Source organism: Salarias fasciatus, chromosome 9 (genome assembly GCF_902148845.1).
Source record: "Salarias fasciatus chromosome 9, fSalaFa1.1, whole genome shotgun sequence".
Lineage (NCBI taxonomy): Eukaryota > Metazoa > Chordata > Actinopteri > Blenniiformes > Blenniidae > Salarias > Salarias fasciatus.
This window is the reverse complement of record NC_043753.1, coordinates 12,255,509-12,272,825: the sequence shown is the minus strand read 5'-3', so window position 1 is coordinate 12,272,825 and position 17,317 is coordinate 12,255,509. Positions and strand designations below refer to the sequence as shown.

Genomic DNA, 17,317 nt, shown 5'->3' with positions numbered 1-17,317 from the left:
TCTGCCTTTATGGAGCTTCTTAAGACAGACAGATTCTCACTAGATTTGATAAACGTGCACAGTCGCTGCAAGGGAGGAAGCACACAGTGTTTTGTTTTTGTGCGCATGTGTGTATGTGCATGCCTGTGTGTGTGTGTGTGTATGCGTGCAGGTCAGTGACAACCACAGACAGTGAGAGATATAGAAAAAGGGCAGATGTTGGCACTTCTGGAGGCTCATACAAAGCTGATTTGAAGCGTTTAAATCTCAGCAAAGGCCTCTAACACACACAAAGGTCTGGCTCTTTAAGATAAAAAAAACATCATATGAAAGAAAGGGCTTTCAAACTTTGTTCCGAGCACATTTGGTTTTGACAGTTTCCACCGAGGTCAATGGAGCTTGTTACTTTGTTTCTTTGTTTGTTTGCGTGTGCGTTTACTCACTCTCTGCTCTTGTGATAGCTGCATCTTTTGAGCGGGATCTTGATGACCTGGTCTCTTACGCCCACATAAAGCTCGCTGCGGCTGTGCAGGATCAGCAAGCTTCGGATCGGCTGCCTCTTCCTGGGCGGGAACAGCTCGATCTCCTCCAACAGGCAGCTCCCCGTGGACTGGTTGAGCGGGGAAAGCACTTTCCTGATAGTACCGTAATCTGGAAGAGAAAGTGGGGGGAAGACAGGATTTGGTCACAAAGGGGTGAAGGGTGATTATCTGCACAATAAGAGGGTAAAGTGATACAGAAGAGCGCATCAGGAAGGCTGAGTTTCAAAACTAGAGAGTTTACAGAAAGGCAAGAACAACAGGACAACGTGAACTCAGAGCGAACTGCACAAACACTTCCTAATGGGGGGGGCGTCTCTGAAATGAGACTGTCAAAAAGAGTGGTGGCGGACGCTCCGCCAAGCGTGGTCATGCCATCGACATGCAGCAGTGCAGATGCCACCGCGGAATTGATCTGGCACCTGACGACGTGTTTTCTGCTCCGTTGTTCTTTTCAGGGGTTATGAAAGTATTTTTTATTGTTTTTCCGAGAGAGGCAGGAGAGGTGAAATTCCATGTCTTGGTGAATACGCCCTGACCTTTATTTTGTGTAAGACGGGCCCTGCGAGATGAAGTTAGCGGCAAATTTTTCTTTGAGGGAGTGCTAAAACAAACATCATCTATTATACATGCTTTTCCCCTGGGCAAGGAAAAAGTAATTAGGTGCACAGTGATGCCATTGGAAGAAAGGTGAAATGCTAATAGATAACTTTAAGGCAGGGACTATAAAAGTTAAGTTTTGCTCCAAGCATTATGAGCAATCATTCCGTAACTATTTGAAGGAACAAGTAATATAACAATGTAGAATTTGATATCCGGGGGTTACATAACACTTCCAGTGACGGTCCTTTTTCTACGGTGACTGATTAATACCAGTGTAATCACTCTATGGATTCTGTCTTATTGTCTAATAATTGCATAATTATTGTGCATAATTAATAATTGCAGTTGAATGAAATTCATATTTTAGAAATTCCGTTCAGAAATTCTCTACGTATATGCAATGGATAACCTGCTGACTTGTTCCCGTGAAATCCAGTGGTGCAGGATGCTGCTTGCTCTGTAGCTTTCATTCAAACTGCACTATTACAGTTTAAGTCAAGTTCAACTTCCAAAAATAATATTTGATTGCCCTCCTTCCTTTGTCCATGATATAACTCACCAAGGTGTATCTCGCCGTCACGCATTGTAAGGCAAGCTGACCCAAAGTCAGATAAAGTTTTATGGAACATGAATGGAAAGATTATTTCTAAGGGACATAGCTGAGTTCAGAAATTTCAAATATGCCCATTTTATTATCGCTGTAACAATCACAAAAATACCTTGAATTAGATACGATACTAGAAATTTGGTAAAGCCAGAAAATGGTTGTAAGTCTAACTCCAGTTCGCTTCGCAATAAATGCATGTATGTTCTTGATCTGGGCTCTTAAATAACAAAGAAAACCAAGGGAACACTGTTTTACAAGAAAAAGTATCACAAATTTTTTTTAATATTATATAATGACTTATTGAATCGTCACACCTCCATCCTATTAATTCCACCTCTGATGCTATGAGATGCTATTTCTTTTTCAAGACATGTAACTGGTGAAAGGTTTGGTAATTTATCACCTTTCGCATTTAGCGGATTCCTGTTCACATTAACTGCAAGAAAAAAATAAATCCTGCTGGAGGGCAAAGATGTCTAACCATGACCGAATAGCAATTAAGGTGAAATGTTTGAATAAAAGTACCCCACAGCTTTGAAACCCCAGTTGGAGCTATGAGGTTTTCCCACAATGCCCCCAATCAGCAGGGTGCATTAAGGCGTTAATAATAGCATGAGATTAGGTACAGTATGTGTGCTATCCAATGGCCTTGGCAGTGCTTCCGATGTTTTCATTAGCGCGTGGTTAGCGTCTGGGGAACTTGCTATGTGGGCAGCCTGGACCGATGTTACATTGATCACAGCGACATGCAAACAATGGGAGGGGAGTTTTTCCAGAGAGATGCTCAACACAGAAGCATTGAACTGGAACAGGCTGTCTGTGTTCATATGTGTGTGTGTGTATGTGAGAGTGAAAACCAAGAGAGAGGCTGCCCGCTTGTATGTGAGATATCCTAAAATAACACCGACGCTACGACAGGAGGATCATGTTGACATTTCCCAGCGGGCTTATGGTACATTAGCCCAGTGAAGTGGATCAACGCATTCAAATTCTGCTCGCTGCACCTGTTCATAATCCATACATGTGTGTTAAATCACAGCGCAGACACTCAAACACTGGTATCTATCTGGCGCATTGCTGATATGGCTTTTCATACCTTGCCAAGTCAAACGGCGCACGTTATCACATCAGTATGATCAAACAGAGGACTGATAAGCAGATGGTGCCAGGCGTGTCAGTCAGAGGACCAGTCAGGGTTGTATATACGTGTGTTATTAATTACCCATCAGTCTTCTTTCTAACACACGACTGGTGGCTATTTCATGGTGTTTGCGATCCCTTTGTGCGGGATTGCACGAGAGTGACATGTGGTGTGCCGTTTCTGTGACTGCCTTCACATAAGTTTTGTAGTGTGTATGTGTGTGCGTGTGCGCGTATGTGTGTGTGAGTTCAAGCGGTGCATCTGGAGGACATATGGTGGTGATCAAGCTTTTGTCAAAGGCAAAGCTTTGATCATGATACAGATCGATTGGTTCCATTATTCTTCTTGCAAGCCTTTTATTTCCTTATGCTGAGAGTACTTCAAGGACTGAAGTATTTCTACATATTAATCAATATTCATGGTTGTGTGAGCAACAGTCAGTGCTTACATTTTAAAACACAATCCTTAGGTATAAAAAAAACATCAAAACCTCAGCTGCTCTGCGTAGGTGTGTTCCGATCAGATTCTTATTGTTGCAGGGAGCTTCTGAGTTTAGTGTTTTTATATGCCAAATCCTGCCCTCTTCACAGCAGCGAGCACAGGAAATGAAATAAAACAAATGTGACTAATATAAATTTCTGTGGTTATGTGGAAGGTGCAGGAACCTGGTGAAGAAAATACAGCTGTATTAATTAGATAGCTGTATAAATTGTGAATACAATTCACTCAAAGATTTTGTAATATTACCAAGTGACAAAAATACATATACACATTTTTCAAGATAGTATTGTATCATGAAGAACTTACCAGTGGCCAAGTAAATGATGTGGAACAGCATGTCTTTCCCCTGCACCACATCCACCGCCACATGCGTGAAGCGCACGTTGTCCTCCATGAAGTAGGGCACAGGAACCACGGGTTGGACCACCTCGTGCATCAGCAAAAACTTTTGGGCGTCCTGCAGGTTCCTTTGAGTCAGGTTAATGTAGGAGCCAGATTCTATGGTGCCGCACTGTGGAGGCGAGGCAGTCAGACAGAGAAAGGTTGGACAGACTACATTAATGAGAGTCAAGCTCCTTGGGATGGCAAGTTAATAGGCTTAAGATTATGTCTGTGCAGAAGTACCACCAAAGATGGAAAAGAGAGGAACCGAATGATTAAATGAACACGGCCTTAAAGTCAATTGCAGAGGTTTGCTGTCCTCCACAACCTCAAGGCTTTGCAGTCGATACACCGGGGCTGACGGAGGGAGGCTGAATGAATGTTTGACTGAGCAAGTAGTTATCTCTTTTATTAGCTTTTCTTTTCTTCATATGCATATATATTGCTTGTGAGTTTTAGCTGTACCCCAACAATAATGTGGCCCGATTGTGCCATTCTTTACCTCAAAAATAATATCTTAAAAAGGTTTTTCAGGGCTTCATTATTGCTCCTCATAATATTTCGGAACACAGTTCGGTCCCTAAATGCAGCAATATCACCCAAACAAAGAAGTCTCTGAACAATAAAGCTTCAAAAATGACCAGAGATTTTAGGAGAATCACGACGGCAGAACCATCTCACATACATAGGCAGATTTCATCATCATAGATTCATTTGGTTTTATTCAGCGTTGTTGACAGTGTTTCTCAGCAGAGCCTTGAGACTGAAGCGCCACGGCACTAAGTTATAATTTGAAATGTCTGATATGTAAGATATTTCCCAGGATTCATTTATTAAAAAAAAGAATTCAATAATGTGAACTCTGCAAATGGGAGCATCAAGAAAGGAAAAACAAAGATCCAAGTCCAAAATATAACTTCTACATATAAGCAACTGAAGCTCGTGAAGTCTATATGTGGTGACAATTAAATATGTATAACAACATACAGTAATTCAATTTTTCTTTAAACTTGAGGTGAGTTTTGCCATTCTTCCAATAACAAAATGAAAAAAACAACATTAAATGCAGATATGTTGCGTTGACATATTGTAATACTTATGCTTACTATTTAACACCATAATCGGCATGCCAGGTCTCATACGCTGAATGTGTGACTCACACTTTGTCTCTGAACTCATGCTGCCACGCCACACATGCCTTTTCTCACAACAAAGCTGCAGGTTTGAGCTTCATGTGAACCTTTCTGCATTTCACATTGAATATTCTTTGAGTTATTGTACTGAGTCAAGCATGCATCTGAAATTATTATTTTGAAAATGAGTTGCTTACCTCTAACACTCAAGGTTTTATATTGCACCCTTTTCTAGAGCTTATAATTATAAGTTGCTCTCGTTGCATTGATTTTATTATCCTCACTTTATAAGTTTAGTTCCAAAACAGTATATTTCATTCTTTCACCTATTAAAAACTGAGTATTATTTCAGTTCAAATAATACATCAAAGAAGACATGCTATGAAATACTGGTTTGTTCTTCAAATAAATCTCTTCTGTTTCTTTGTGTCGAAAAATTTTTCTTCCTGAGGTGATTCATAGGTGTACTCAAAATACATTTTTCCTCAACAATTGATTTCTTTGGTAAGAAATCTTTCTTTTCAATTATAAACTAGCTTCAGTTACTCAGTGAACTGTACAACCGATGCCAATAAATTCCCAATATGACTGTCTGTACTGTTATTGAATTTTCAGTCCAAGTTGAAGTTAAAAGCGGGCAGCTTTTTGTATTACTAATGTTGGCAATTATGAGTTCGTATCATGATAAACTCCAATTATGAACTCTGTGTTTTATGTAGCTCATCTCAACCTACCTCTCTAAACATTCAGAAAACTGAGTTGTCAGAAATATATTTGTGCTTTTAAATGGAAATGTTTCCCTCCACGAGGCTTGAAGGGACGTGGAGAGGCACAAAGCCAGTTAAGCTTAGGGAGGGCTTGTTGAGAAAAGCTAAACATGCATGTCCTTTTTAGCAAAAGAGGTCTAGTGCCGGGGTCAGGATTATCCACAAACAGGGACACATTCAGACAGAGAAAACAAAAGTGTGCTACGCTTGGTAATTACAACCCAAATGAATGACTCTTTTTGGTTTTGAGAGTAGCGTCGGGTTCGCTCCAGGCTAACCGTAGGCAGTCTCTTCCCGCTAAGCAGAGGCCGGACCGTGTGTGGCGATTAGTTCCCGCTGACTAGCTGCGGTGACAACAGCATGGACACTTTATACAGATCAATCCCCAGCCCTGCATGGGCTGACAGACGAGAATCATGGAGGGATTTCCCAGGATGGCGACCGGATCAGCGCCCTCGCCACAACAGGAGATGGAGGAAAAAAAGCCCTGAAGGACAGATAAATGCTGCGCCCAGTGTTTATGTATGTGCCTCGAATAACACCCCTTCTTATAACAAAACATGGATAGCATGTGCATCTGTGTTGTGACACATTCTTTTGCGGTATGTCCTTGCGCGGCGTGCCTTTCTGAATCCCAAAGTGTCTGCATGACTACATTTCTGCCACAGTTAAAAAGTCGGGGAGCCGGCCAGCGGGTGTCCATGACATCTGCCAGTGTGCAGCGAGATGAATGTTGTGATTTCCTCCACACAGTCAAGGTGAGGGACACAACCATCATTTGGCTGAGGGCCCATCTCACACTCAGCTGTCCCGCTCGTCACCAGCACACTGTGCGCTGCCAGCATGATAAGTGCCACTCAGAAATAAGGCTGTTGTACACCATGTTTTTTACTAAATGACTTCCTGTTAGAAATGCCTTCCAGGTGTTGCATCCTGATAAGATGTCATCCCCCTTTTCCCCTTAGTTCCCACGTTATCTAAATATAAAGGGTGAAAAAAACCCAACGATTTAATATTTTCAATATTTTGATCACAGGGAAGATGAGAGTGACACAGAAACGTCACTTCAAATGTTCACGATAGGAAAAACGCTCAGAGAATATTTTACTACATATGGCAGCTCAACAATGAGCGCTTCTTTTACAGTAAGCAATTACAGAGTGACAGAAAACCTATACAACACAGAGATGGTATTAGCTCCTAATGCACAGCGAACATGACTCATAGCCTGAATATACCCAGCAGGATCAATCCGTGTGGTTCAAATAAATGGAGGGATTTTCTCTGCAGACAGACAGAGAATTAAGCTCTCAATCAATGACCAGTACATGTGTGTGACGACTGATGAGTTCACAGTCATAATTATCCCTATTTGGCAGCAATCTATATGCCCCCCCCCCTTTTTTTTTCTGTGGGTATATTTGTGTACAGTAGACTTGTGCACGGCTGGTGGCTTTATGACAGCCCATTCTCCTCCTGGAGGTGTTTGTGTGAAGGTGTAGGGGTTGAAAGGGCGAAAGAAAAAAAAAAGAAAAAAAAAAAGACAGGCTATAAATCCTGGGCTCGTAAATCTAATCCTCCAACATTGACAAATGCTTGATGAAGATGTCACTGAAACCGAGATAAAGTGCGCATCGGTCCAGCGGTGAGGAGCAGCCATTGTACCTAAGCTTAAGTGAAGAGATGGGGACGGGGATGGAGAGGAAGAAGTGATCCGGGCTCATCCTTGAGGAACACAGCCGTATTAGAGCTTATGGCGCACAGAAACCCCTCTGTGGAGTACCTACGGTATGCTGAACAGCACGAGCTGCGGTCAGCTCTGTCCTGATAGAGGAAATTGGTTTTCAGGAAGATAAGTGAATTTCAGTCCGCTGGTTGCTGACATGTAGATATGTGAGCGCATGACGGCCGAGAGAGGCTACGTTACACATTCATAGGAGTGTGCTTTTTTTTTTTTTTTTTTAGAAAACACAGTTAGCACTTCTCACCATGAGCAAATCATCCACTTTTCTGAGTGAGCATGTCATTATAGATAATGTGTGCGCTCTCGACAGCAGGCGCCGCGGATGCTCATGGATCTGCTGGCTTGACGGAAACACGATCGAAGCGGCTGCGGCGGGAAAACACGTGTAGCAGTGAGGTGCGCGTCAACCACTGGTATAGCCAGACCTCGGAGGGAATTCATTTCCTCATGCAGAGCGGCGTGGATTAGCTCCCTCTCTATCAGCTAAGCTTACAACAACTGCAGCCACTTCTGCTCATAAAACATCCGCTCTGTGTCATCAGTATGGAGGAGCGCTTCAAATCAGAATAAGGTGCTTGGTTTGCCCCTCTGGGTTTTAGAATAGAGCGTAAACATAAAGTGCCACTTGTGCAAAACAAGGACACTTTATTAGGAGGAACTAAAGTTCACAGAACGGGGCTATGAAACATCTTCAAGGAATGATTGCGCCGTTGTAAAAAATCACTGGTTTTTATAACGAGCGCTCGTAATGTGGGTGTTTCCTGAGCAGGGACGGGGGTGATTGAAAGTGAGAGGAAATTAATTGGAGCGAAAAGCTTCCTGGGACTGTGAGGCCGATCGAGGGCAAACATTCATCAGTTTAAACATGCTGTAAACACTGTACATAAATTTATTTGGGGCGTGCATCCAACGGCACAAATCATTTGACGTATTTGACTGTGTACCGAGTATGAATTACTCCTAATGTGAACAAATGATCTCCCACGATACCAAACAGGGAGCTCTGAACTATACACAGGTTATGAGCCTCTTTGATTAACACGTTTTCACGGTTAGTAGAGAGAGTCCATGAATCCCTGCTCCCCATAAAGGGAAGCAAAACCTACACAGTCCAACACACAATACAATACATAAGGGAAAAAAACCAAAACATCTTCTAATATATCTATCAATGGTGTGTAATGGTTGCAATATTCGCAGTCTACTAATAAACACTTCACTTTGTTTGATTACCTGAAAGTCTGGGTTGGGGTTAGGGTACGGCAGCCAGGCGGACCGAGAGTTCTCCTGGTACTTGAAGGGTCCGTTAAAAACTTGGGCGACGGCGCTGAGATTGAAGGCACACACAGCAGACGCTGCAATGCTGTTTCTGAAGGTCAAGAATGGCAAGAAACAGCCAATGAGAGAGGGGAAGAGAGAGAAAGACAAAGGCTTGGATTAGAGGAATGAAAGGTAGAAAGGACACAGCAGTACAAGCAAGACATTGGTCAGACCTTGCTGACATTTGCAAAATTGACCGCTACATGTTTGAACCAGACCGGACCGACGGTGCAAATCAAGGGGCTGGATGGACAGACGCCAACGCTGGCGTAAGTGATCATCATTATTGGATTATAAATCCAGCAACGGGCCACAATTAAGCTGTTCAGCTTGTCTGATTAACTGTACAGATCTCAGGCCTGAAATACAGCTTTGACTTTTCAGGCTGTCAGTTTCAACAAGTACTGGTCTCCTCCCTCGGACGAGAAAGTAAAGAACGAGAGTATTAATGCTCAACTCAAACTGTGAGACTTGGGTGATGTGAATTATAATCCAGTGCAGCTGTTCATTAAACTCTGTGCCTGCAGGGGGAAATGTTTCCAATACCCTTCAAAAGACTTCTTTTTCAGAGATGTGAAGGCATTGACCATAAAGAATTGATTACTCAGCTTTTAATAATGGTTGGAGCGTGTGTAGTGTGTGCCGGGGTGTGCTTTGTGAGCGAGCAAGAGAGTAAAAAAAAAAAAAAAAAAAAAAAGATAAATGGAGGAACAGAAAGGGGAAACGATTGTGACGATTGTGAAAATAATAGTTTTCATTACACTCAGTTCACTTGGTACAGTGCACACCAATAAAAAAGTGATGTTAAGTTTCTTTTGAGGGATTTAAATCTGAAGTAGCTGCTGGAGGAAAAAAAACCCCAAAAAGAAACAACTGTATTGGTAAAGTGATTGAGGTGTATGAGAACTGATTTTTGTTCGGTCATGTAAACCTGCATGAGGTCTGTAAATGGTGTAGTGGTTAACACCCTCGCCTCAGAGTAAGAAAATCCCCTGTTTCAGACGAGCCTTTGGAGAATTTCTGTTTGCATGTTTGTTCTTTGTTTAGATTTCTTTGTAGCCTGGTTGTGTCTCACGATCCAAAAACATCTCTGGGTAATCGCTGACTCTAAGCTGGAACAAACGTGATTTTGCACACACACATACTAAAGAGCTGACACTATTGATCTGCGATTGCCTTCATGAATATGCAATATTGGGCTTGTGCAAAATACTAATATGCAACATGCAGTAAGAGTCATTGTGTCTGACAATGTCTGTGTTGTTTCTGATTGCGTCAGATTTCAGCAGCTACAGTAAACCTTCAGCAGAACTGCTGCTGTTTCTCTGGTGAGATGCATTTCCTCAGCTGGACGACGACTTTTGTTTCCAGACTTTACAATAAGATATTTTCTATGGTGTGGACGCTTCTTAGGTCTTGCAATCTTTTCCTGAATCTCCTCAGTTGCTTTTCTTATTCCCACAGCTTTGACTAGTGCCAATATTGCATTTTTTCTTTCTTTCTTTCTTTCTTTTTTATTATCCAATTCTGACGTATTTGCTGTAACACACCTCTAAGCTTCCCTGTCCAACACATCAAATGCTTGGTGTCATATCTGTTTTTCTACTTCTTGGCTCTCAGCGTTAAATCCAATCACATGATGAGGGACTCACACAGACAATCTTCTATTTATAGCAGGAATTTCTCACGTGAAAATGTTAAAATATATGCAAAACTCTCATTTGATTACTCCTGGTTGGACAACAAGTCACGCATGATGTTCTCCTTACTTGATCATACAAGCAAACCTAACGATCAAGAGCAGAACCTGAACCGATTACGCCCCGTAGCAGTGTGGGAGTTAGTAAATAACCAGAGGACCTCACGTCACTCACACGTTGGTAGTAAAGATGCCGTAGAGCAGCTCCAGCTCGGGCAGGTAGAAGGTGCCCTGCAGCTCGTTGTAGTTGAAGGGGATCTCTCCTGGCCTGGAGCAGTTCAGCCTGGCCTTCATGAAGGTGGTCCACGTGTCCTCCAGAAGGAAGCGGCCACCGATGTCATTTTTACACACGCGCCCGGCACGGGAAAACACCGTCCGGCCGCAGTCGTGCTCCACGGCGTTTTCCCGGAAGAAGAAGTAGGTGAAGTTGCCGATGTCGTAAGAGGAGACGAAATTCGGTTCTGTCGGAGGAGAGGTAACAAGTGAGAAAAAAAATGTCAGACGGGGAAAGAAGACAAAGGGAGAAAAAATTAAGACAGTCAAAAGGAAGATAAAGTGTAGAGAGAAGAAGAAAAACTACTGAGAAAATACAGTTAAGGTTGTGGGAGTAAGAGGGAGTGGGAGAGTAGATGGAGACGTGTTATGACTGATTGACTCACAGTGTGTGTGTGCGTGTGTGTGTGTGAGTGCACGGCCCACACAACAGCAGGTGATCAGAATTAATAACTACAGGCTATGTTATTAATGACACTGTGCTGTAATAAGAAAACTCATTTTTCACTCGCCAAACCTAAAGGTTAGGATGAGAAATGACCGACACAGGTGTAGCGTAATAGCTCTCACCCGATCCGAAACACGCGACCTCCACGACACAGTCACCAGTAACACGTTCATCTTTATGTATGACATTATTGGATCTAAACCGCACACTTTATTCTCACTGACAGTGATTTAATTCGGTTTTAAATGAAAGTGTTTCCCCCTCTCTTCATTTCTACACTTTTTTTTTTCTCCTCTGCACCTTTGGAGGGCAGTGCAGGGGGGAGACAGGGAGGAAAAAAAAAAATCAATTCGCCATAAAATTAGTTATTAAACCTTCTCCCAGAAGGTTGCTGCCAAGCAACGTATCTGGTAGTTTTTAATTTATTTTTTCAATTTAGCTTAAATGTGAATCAGATAAAAGTCACTTGCTGACAAGATACTGATTGACCTGCTCTTCTGTAGGCTGGACACCTTAAGCTGTCTGAAGTTCCTCAATCAGCACAGAGGAGGCTTTGTGCTTGAAGTGGTGTCTGAGGTTTCAGGGGAGAAGGCATCGATTTTTTTTAAACAATTCACAATTTCATGCTTTACCTGAACGAAAGGTTAGAGTGAAAAGATTTTCTAGTTGCTTAGTAACTTTGAAAATAATTGTTTTTACTGATAAAAGGCAACAGAAGCATTCTAAACAGAGGATCTTCTTTTTCAGCATTCGCCGCACCGCGCCGCGCGGCACAGCGGCGATTTGAGGAGGAATGCAATCCTTCAAGAGAAACAGATTCCAACTCCCATGCTAGATAAGCATCTGCCACGCTCAAGCATCCTTGAGCAAAACATTGATTCCCTACCAGCTGCAGGGCTGATGTTCAAAAGCTATGAAGGGAGAAAGCAAACAAGACAGAAAAAAAAAAAAACAACAACAAAACTTCTTGTTACTCACTTTTTCTTAAAAAAAAAAAAAAAAAAAAAGTCCTCATGCAGCAACTTTTGCAAACATTTATATGAACTTCAACATTTCTCTGGTTGCCAAAGTTTGGCAGCGCCGTACCGTTGAGCCACTTGGAGTTGTACTGGGCAGTGCGCAGCGGTGGCATGCCGCCCAGGCTGCGGTAGATGGCGGGGTCTCGCCCGGAGAAGTCCATGGCAGTGGCAGCGTAGAGCTCCCCGCTGGAGGTGATGAGGGCGGTGGAGTTGTGCAGGGGGTTGTACGGACACCGAGCCATTCCGCTAATCTGATCGTGGATCTCTGTCAAATTGGTCAGCTGCAATGCAGAGAAACAAAAGGAAAAAAAAAAGAGTAACGATCGTGAAGAAAATACCTGGATTGTATAAGTAAGGATGATTTTCATGGTGACCGCCTAATGTGTTAGGAATCTCTAAAGGTAAAATTCAATATGCGCAAGGGAGGGGGATGATTTTATTGTCGAAAACCTGAATAAAAATATGGGACAGAGTAACAGAGGGCACCATTAAAATGCAAACCAGAGGAGGCTGGAAATGTTTTGTTTGTTGCTGCCAATATGCAAATGGTAGCGACTAAAAAAAGAAGAAAAAAAATTGTCTCATTATGTTTTGTTTGGTTTACATCTACGGCGAAATACACACACCAATATATATGAGCATAACCGTCAGGAGCGGGAAGCGCAATCAGAGAACATATTTAGAATCATTAGCAACATAAACTCACACCAAACACAACAGCTGCTTTATGTTGCGCGTTCAGAAACCACCTGCTAAGAAAGCAGCGCCTAAACCTGGCCTCCTAAATCAAGTTACTCTCGGCTGTAGTTCCTCACTGCTTTGGTCTCGTTTGGTTTCAGATTATTAAACTACATCTCTGAGAAGCTCTTCAGAGCTCCAAAGAGGCTTGATTTTAGTCCTCTGCTGCGTTCCGCTTTTGTATATGAAGCCAAATCCAGCTCGCCGCTTTTTTAAAAATACTTTACAGCATGACCCTGGCTTAGCCTTGACACACTGCTCTGGTCCCTATAAAGTACAGGCTACAGCTCAGTGACTCAGCCTTGAATACCAAAAAAGAGTAATGCAATTTAAAAAATCCAAGATGTAATTATATTTTATGTTGCAAAAGTAAACACGGTATAGGGGGATTAGCTCGTGGGTTTTGCACCCATCCAAGTTCATCCAAGTTGTGGAGGCAAATGCAATATGACTGCACTAATCTCAAATTCAGAAATGCACCGTAATTAAAATGATTCCAGTTGCAATTACTTTCCTATCAATCAGCCGGGTTCCACATTCTTGACTCGCAGCTGAAGGACCTGCAGAAGCTGCAGGACTCAGAATGATTTAAAGCTCAGTGTCTCCTCTCTGCGTTTCCTCTCACTGAATAATCTGCGGGTTCCTTCTCTCTTTTTTTTTTTTTCCCCCACAAAGAAGGCCAGACTCCATTCAGAGCGGCACTTTGGGGGATCCGGGTGACTTCTTCAGCCAATTTCCTGGAGCCGGTCGATTTGGATCAAGGGTTCTGCTAACTCCTGCCACCTCTGTTCTACCCAAACCACAGCACAACAGAGCAGCCCTTTCTGAGCTCCACCGGCGCTGAAATGAAAGCCCGGCATTGACGGCGCTCATTCTGACACCCTGAACACTCATTTTTCAGGTCAATTGGGTCATTTAGGAAAACACGACGGACTGCAGCGCGTCCTTTGCATTTTGAAGGAGAGCAGTGAAAGCCGTCTCTGTCGCGGACGCAGCAGCTGCCTGAGTGGGACACTGAAGTCGCTTTGAAAGCCTCTGACAGAGTCTTTAAAAAGAGACAGCCCACAGACTGCTCTGAGAGCCAGTTGGGCACTACGTATCCCACCACTGAGATGCTATTGTGGCTATTGAGGGAATTTTTAACTTCCCACTATGACAGGAAATCTAGCCACGGGCTTCGCGCGCAATCTGAGACGTGTTAATGGGGAGGGCTGCCAATGATATCCCGCTATGTCTGACAAGCAAATGACACATCCTGGTTGCTATCTGTCAAGTGACTGAGTGCAATGTCACACACAATTTCTTCATCTGGGGAATATGTCTTCTCAACCATAGCTACAAGCACTGAGGGAAAACTTGACAAGCGACAAGAGTCAGGTTTCCATTTTTCTAAAATGCTAATAAATAATTTTTGATCTTCAAACTGTATTAATATTTGAAGTAGGGTGCATAGAAGTGGTGCTGAATCTCAATCTGCAATCATTTTTTTTTTTTTTTTTTGAAAAAGTCAGTTTTGGTGCAGTAACTACTGTGCAAACTGTAAGAATAACATCTTTTCAATTCATACATCAGTTTTGATGTATTTACCCACAATCCCCTTTTCATCAGGTAGTCTGTCCTCACTTTTCAAAAATAATCACTAATGCAGAAACTAAAGCCTGTAAATTAGTTTTATGAGCTGATCTGCAATAACGATCGATGGTTAAATATCAATGTGCCGAGGGCAGGATTTCAGGCTCTGCGAATGCACTGAGGACAGAACATAATGTTGCTATATTTAAGAGCATATTTAAGACCCACTTTTAGCTCATCTATATTAATGTATCTTATTTATTGATGTATTTATTCAATTTATTCTGTTCTTATTTCCCAGTTGTCATATTTTAGTATTGATATTTTGTATTTCCTGTATATTTCTATTTATGTGTTTATCTCAGCATTTTACGTTTATTTATTTATTTCACCTTCAGTTTTTATTCCACAATTCTGTGATAGTAATGCCTTATTCTGGCTCTGGTGTGTCCTTACAGCGAACGTGAGATAAAATTCCCTCAGTCTTTGTTGCCTTTGGTTTATAGTTAGACCTTGGGGGGAAAATGTATCAAATTTATTTTGCATGCATTGTTAGAGATGCGCCATGATTGAGCTTTAGGTATTTTCCCCCTAAGTGCATCTCTCACCTTTCAGTTACATGCCTCCCACTCAATACTTTATAAAACAGCCACCTAAAATACTTAATCATAATATCTTCTGTTAAAAATGCCTTTGTTTTTTTAAAGTGTGTTAATGAAAACTTTTTTTTTTACAAACTGTGAACCTTCAGTTTATTAAAAACTGAGTATGCAATGAAACTAGTCTTGAAGTTGAGAGGAAATAAACAACAAATTTAGAGTAGAATCAAAGCAGACCGCTCAAATTATAAATAATTAGTTTCTTTCCTTTTAAATAATCATTTTTCTTGTTCTCTCATTATCATTAGAGGCAAAACTAAATCTGATTCCAGTGTTGTTGGTGTTAGCGGCTCGTGTTTCACATTAACGGATGTTCGGAGGGTAAATATGACAATGCCAGGTGAAATATTGCCATAATAATGTCATGACATTTCAACTATATGTATTTTCACCGCAGTAAACAGTCATTATAAGCCAGTGACCTTTGGATGCAGTGCTTTTGGACAAAAACAAATGTCATCATAATAGTAAACTCCTACGCCCTCCTCTTAAAAACCAACAGAGGGGGACGCAGACATTTGATGCCTTGCTATCGCTGCTCCAAGGTAAGAGCGAGACTGTGACATTTTAAATGCTGCTGCGCGCTCTGAGCTTCAGTGGTTATACGCTACCAACAAGTGGGAAAGAGTTGCTGACACTTCAGTTACCAGGAAACATGGTTATTATCACAGATTGCTTTAACAATAAAAATAAAAGGGCGGCAGCGAGTCAGAATCCAATGGTTAACACTGCAGGAAAACATCAGGCTGCCCTCTCCGCGTCGAGAGGCTGCAGAAACAAAAAAGGCAATTCAAACCGAAAAGTCTGACTAATCATTCCTTTAAAACGCAGGATTAAGAGCTAAAAGGAGGCTAAAGAGACATGGGAGAGAAAACCTTGAATTGCGCTGGAAAAAAGATTGAGAAAAATAAAGTTTGGCGTGATGTGACACAAAGAACAGGAGCTAAATAATTGCAGTGACTCATGACGGAGGGCAAAGCAGCGCAGATGAGGCAGCTCGTTTCCTTGGAGGCCATCGCCGTGATTATCAGGAGTAATGAGTTTAAGGCAATATTTTGATTACGACACTCAACAAGTTGGAGGTAGCACAACTTTCTAAACAAGAGAGCCTAATAAGATTAATTTTATAATTAGTCTACATAGCTGACTGCACAACAGGAAGCAAGAAACAGTTACGGGAGCTTGTTGAGTGAATCCTGTGATATCAAGATCGCACCTTAATTAAATGCGTTGATCAACCTTGACTTTTCCTTCTGACACTGTCAGCTCATTCAATAACAATTTACAAGCCTGACGTATCATTGTTATTCAAGATTAATAATGTATTCATGATTCATTCATGGATAAAAGGACTACTATAACTGCTGTCAACTCCCATCATGCACTGCAATGTGGATATGGCACTATTGAGGGACCGCCGCGACACTATAAGGCCAGGTTTGCATAATCGACAGAGACAGGCTGCAAGGTTTTTGTTGTCAGCAGCTTTGTAATGTCACCAAAAACATTAAGAAAACTTGAAAATATGTTTTGATTTGTCAAAGAGAGACGTCTTCTTATAGTCTTGTTGAATTGTACATCTGCAATTCAAAGGAATGAGTACAATGTTGCCAAAATACAGGGACAAAAAAATAACCATGTACTGAATCCTCTGATGATTAAAATGGGAATAATTTTCTCAAAGGCATTTACTGCTGTCAGTTATTAACTGCTTATCACAAATTTACTAAGATGGTGGTCAAAGGAAAGAAAACCACCAGCTTGCGCAAACAGAGCGCACTTTGGTCTTTATGCATTTTGCAAGTGATCAACTAAGAATAACACAGTCATAGACTAAAATAGAGGTATTTATTCGAGTGCTTTGTGTACAGTCAGCCATGTTTACACCAAAAATGATTTGCTGCAAACAGTATTGTTTCTGTATTCATTTGCTTACATTGACTAACATAGGAGAAACATCTCAGAGATGCTTGGCTGTAAAATCAAAAATATGGAAGAAAAAAGCTATACAAGAGATTAGGAGAGGATTACAAGACATGCAAAGGTGAACAGCACAGAAATATCTCATGAAAATGTCCACAAGCTAATATTAGTGGCGGGTCAGCCGGGGTTATACGGCCTCTCGTCTCTGCTACAGGTTGAGCTGAGTTGCACATTCTTTTAAACACAGTCATAAACAACACAAGTTTTCAGC

The 17,317-nt window shown here is 41.8% G+C and overlaps 1 protein-coding gene across 2 annotated transcripts in view; it reads right to left on the bottom strand.

Annotated features, from left to right (window-relative positions):
* Positions 1 to 17,317, bottom strand: part of sema5a (sema domain, seven thrombospondin repeats (type 1 and type 1-like), transmembrane domain (TM) and short cytoplasmic domain, (semaphorin) 5A) — a 140,199-nt gene that overhangs the window by 55,553 nt on the left and 67,329 nt on the right. For both annotated transcript variants that reach the window (XM_030099161.1, XM_030099162.1), the window contains exons 7-11: positions 12,222 to 12,435; positions 10,590 to 10,875; positions 8,629 to 8,764; positions 3,677 to 3,881; positions 423 to 630 (exon numbers count right to left, since the gene is read on the bottom strand). In XM_030099161.1, coding sequence (XP_029955021.1) covers positions 423 to 630; positions 3,677 to 3,881; positions 8,629 to 8,764; positions 10,590 to 10,875; positions 12,222 to 12,435 — 1,049 coding nt within the window. The remainder of the gene's footprint in view (positions 1 to 422; positions 631 to 3,676; positions 3,882 to 8,628; positions 8,765 to 10,589; positions 10,876 to 12,221; positions 12,436 to 17,317) is intronic.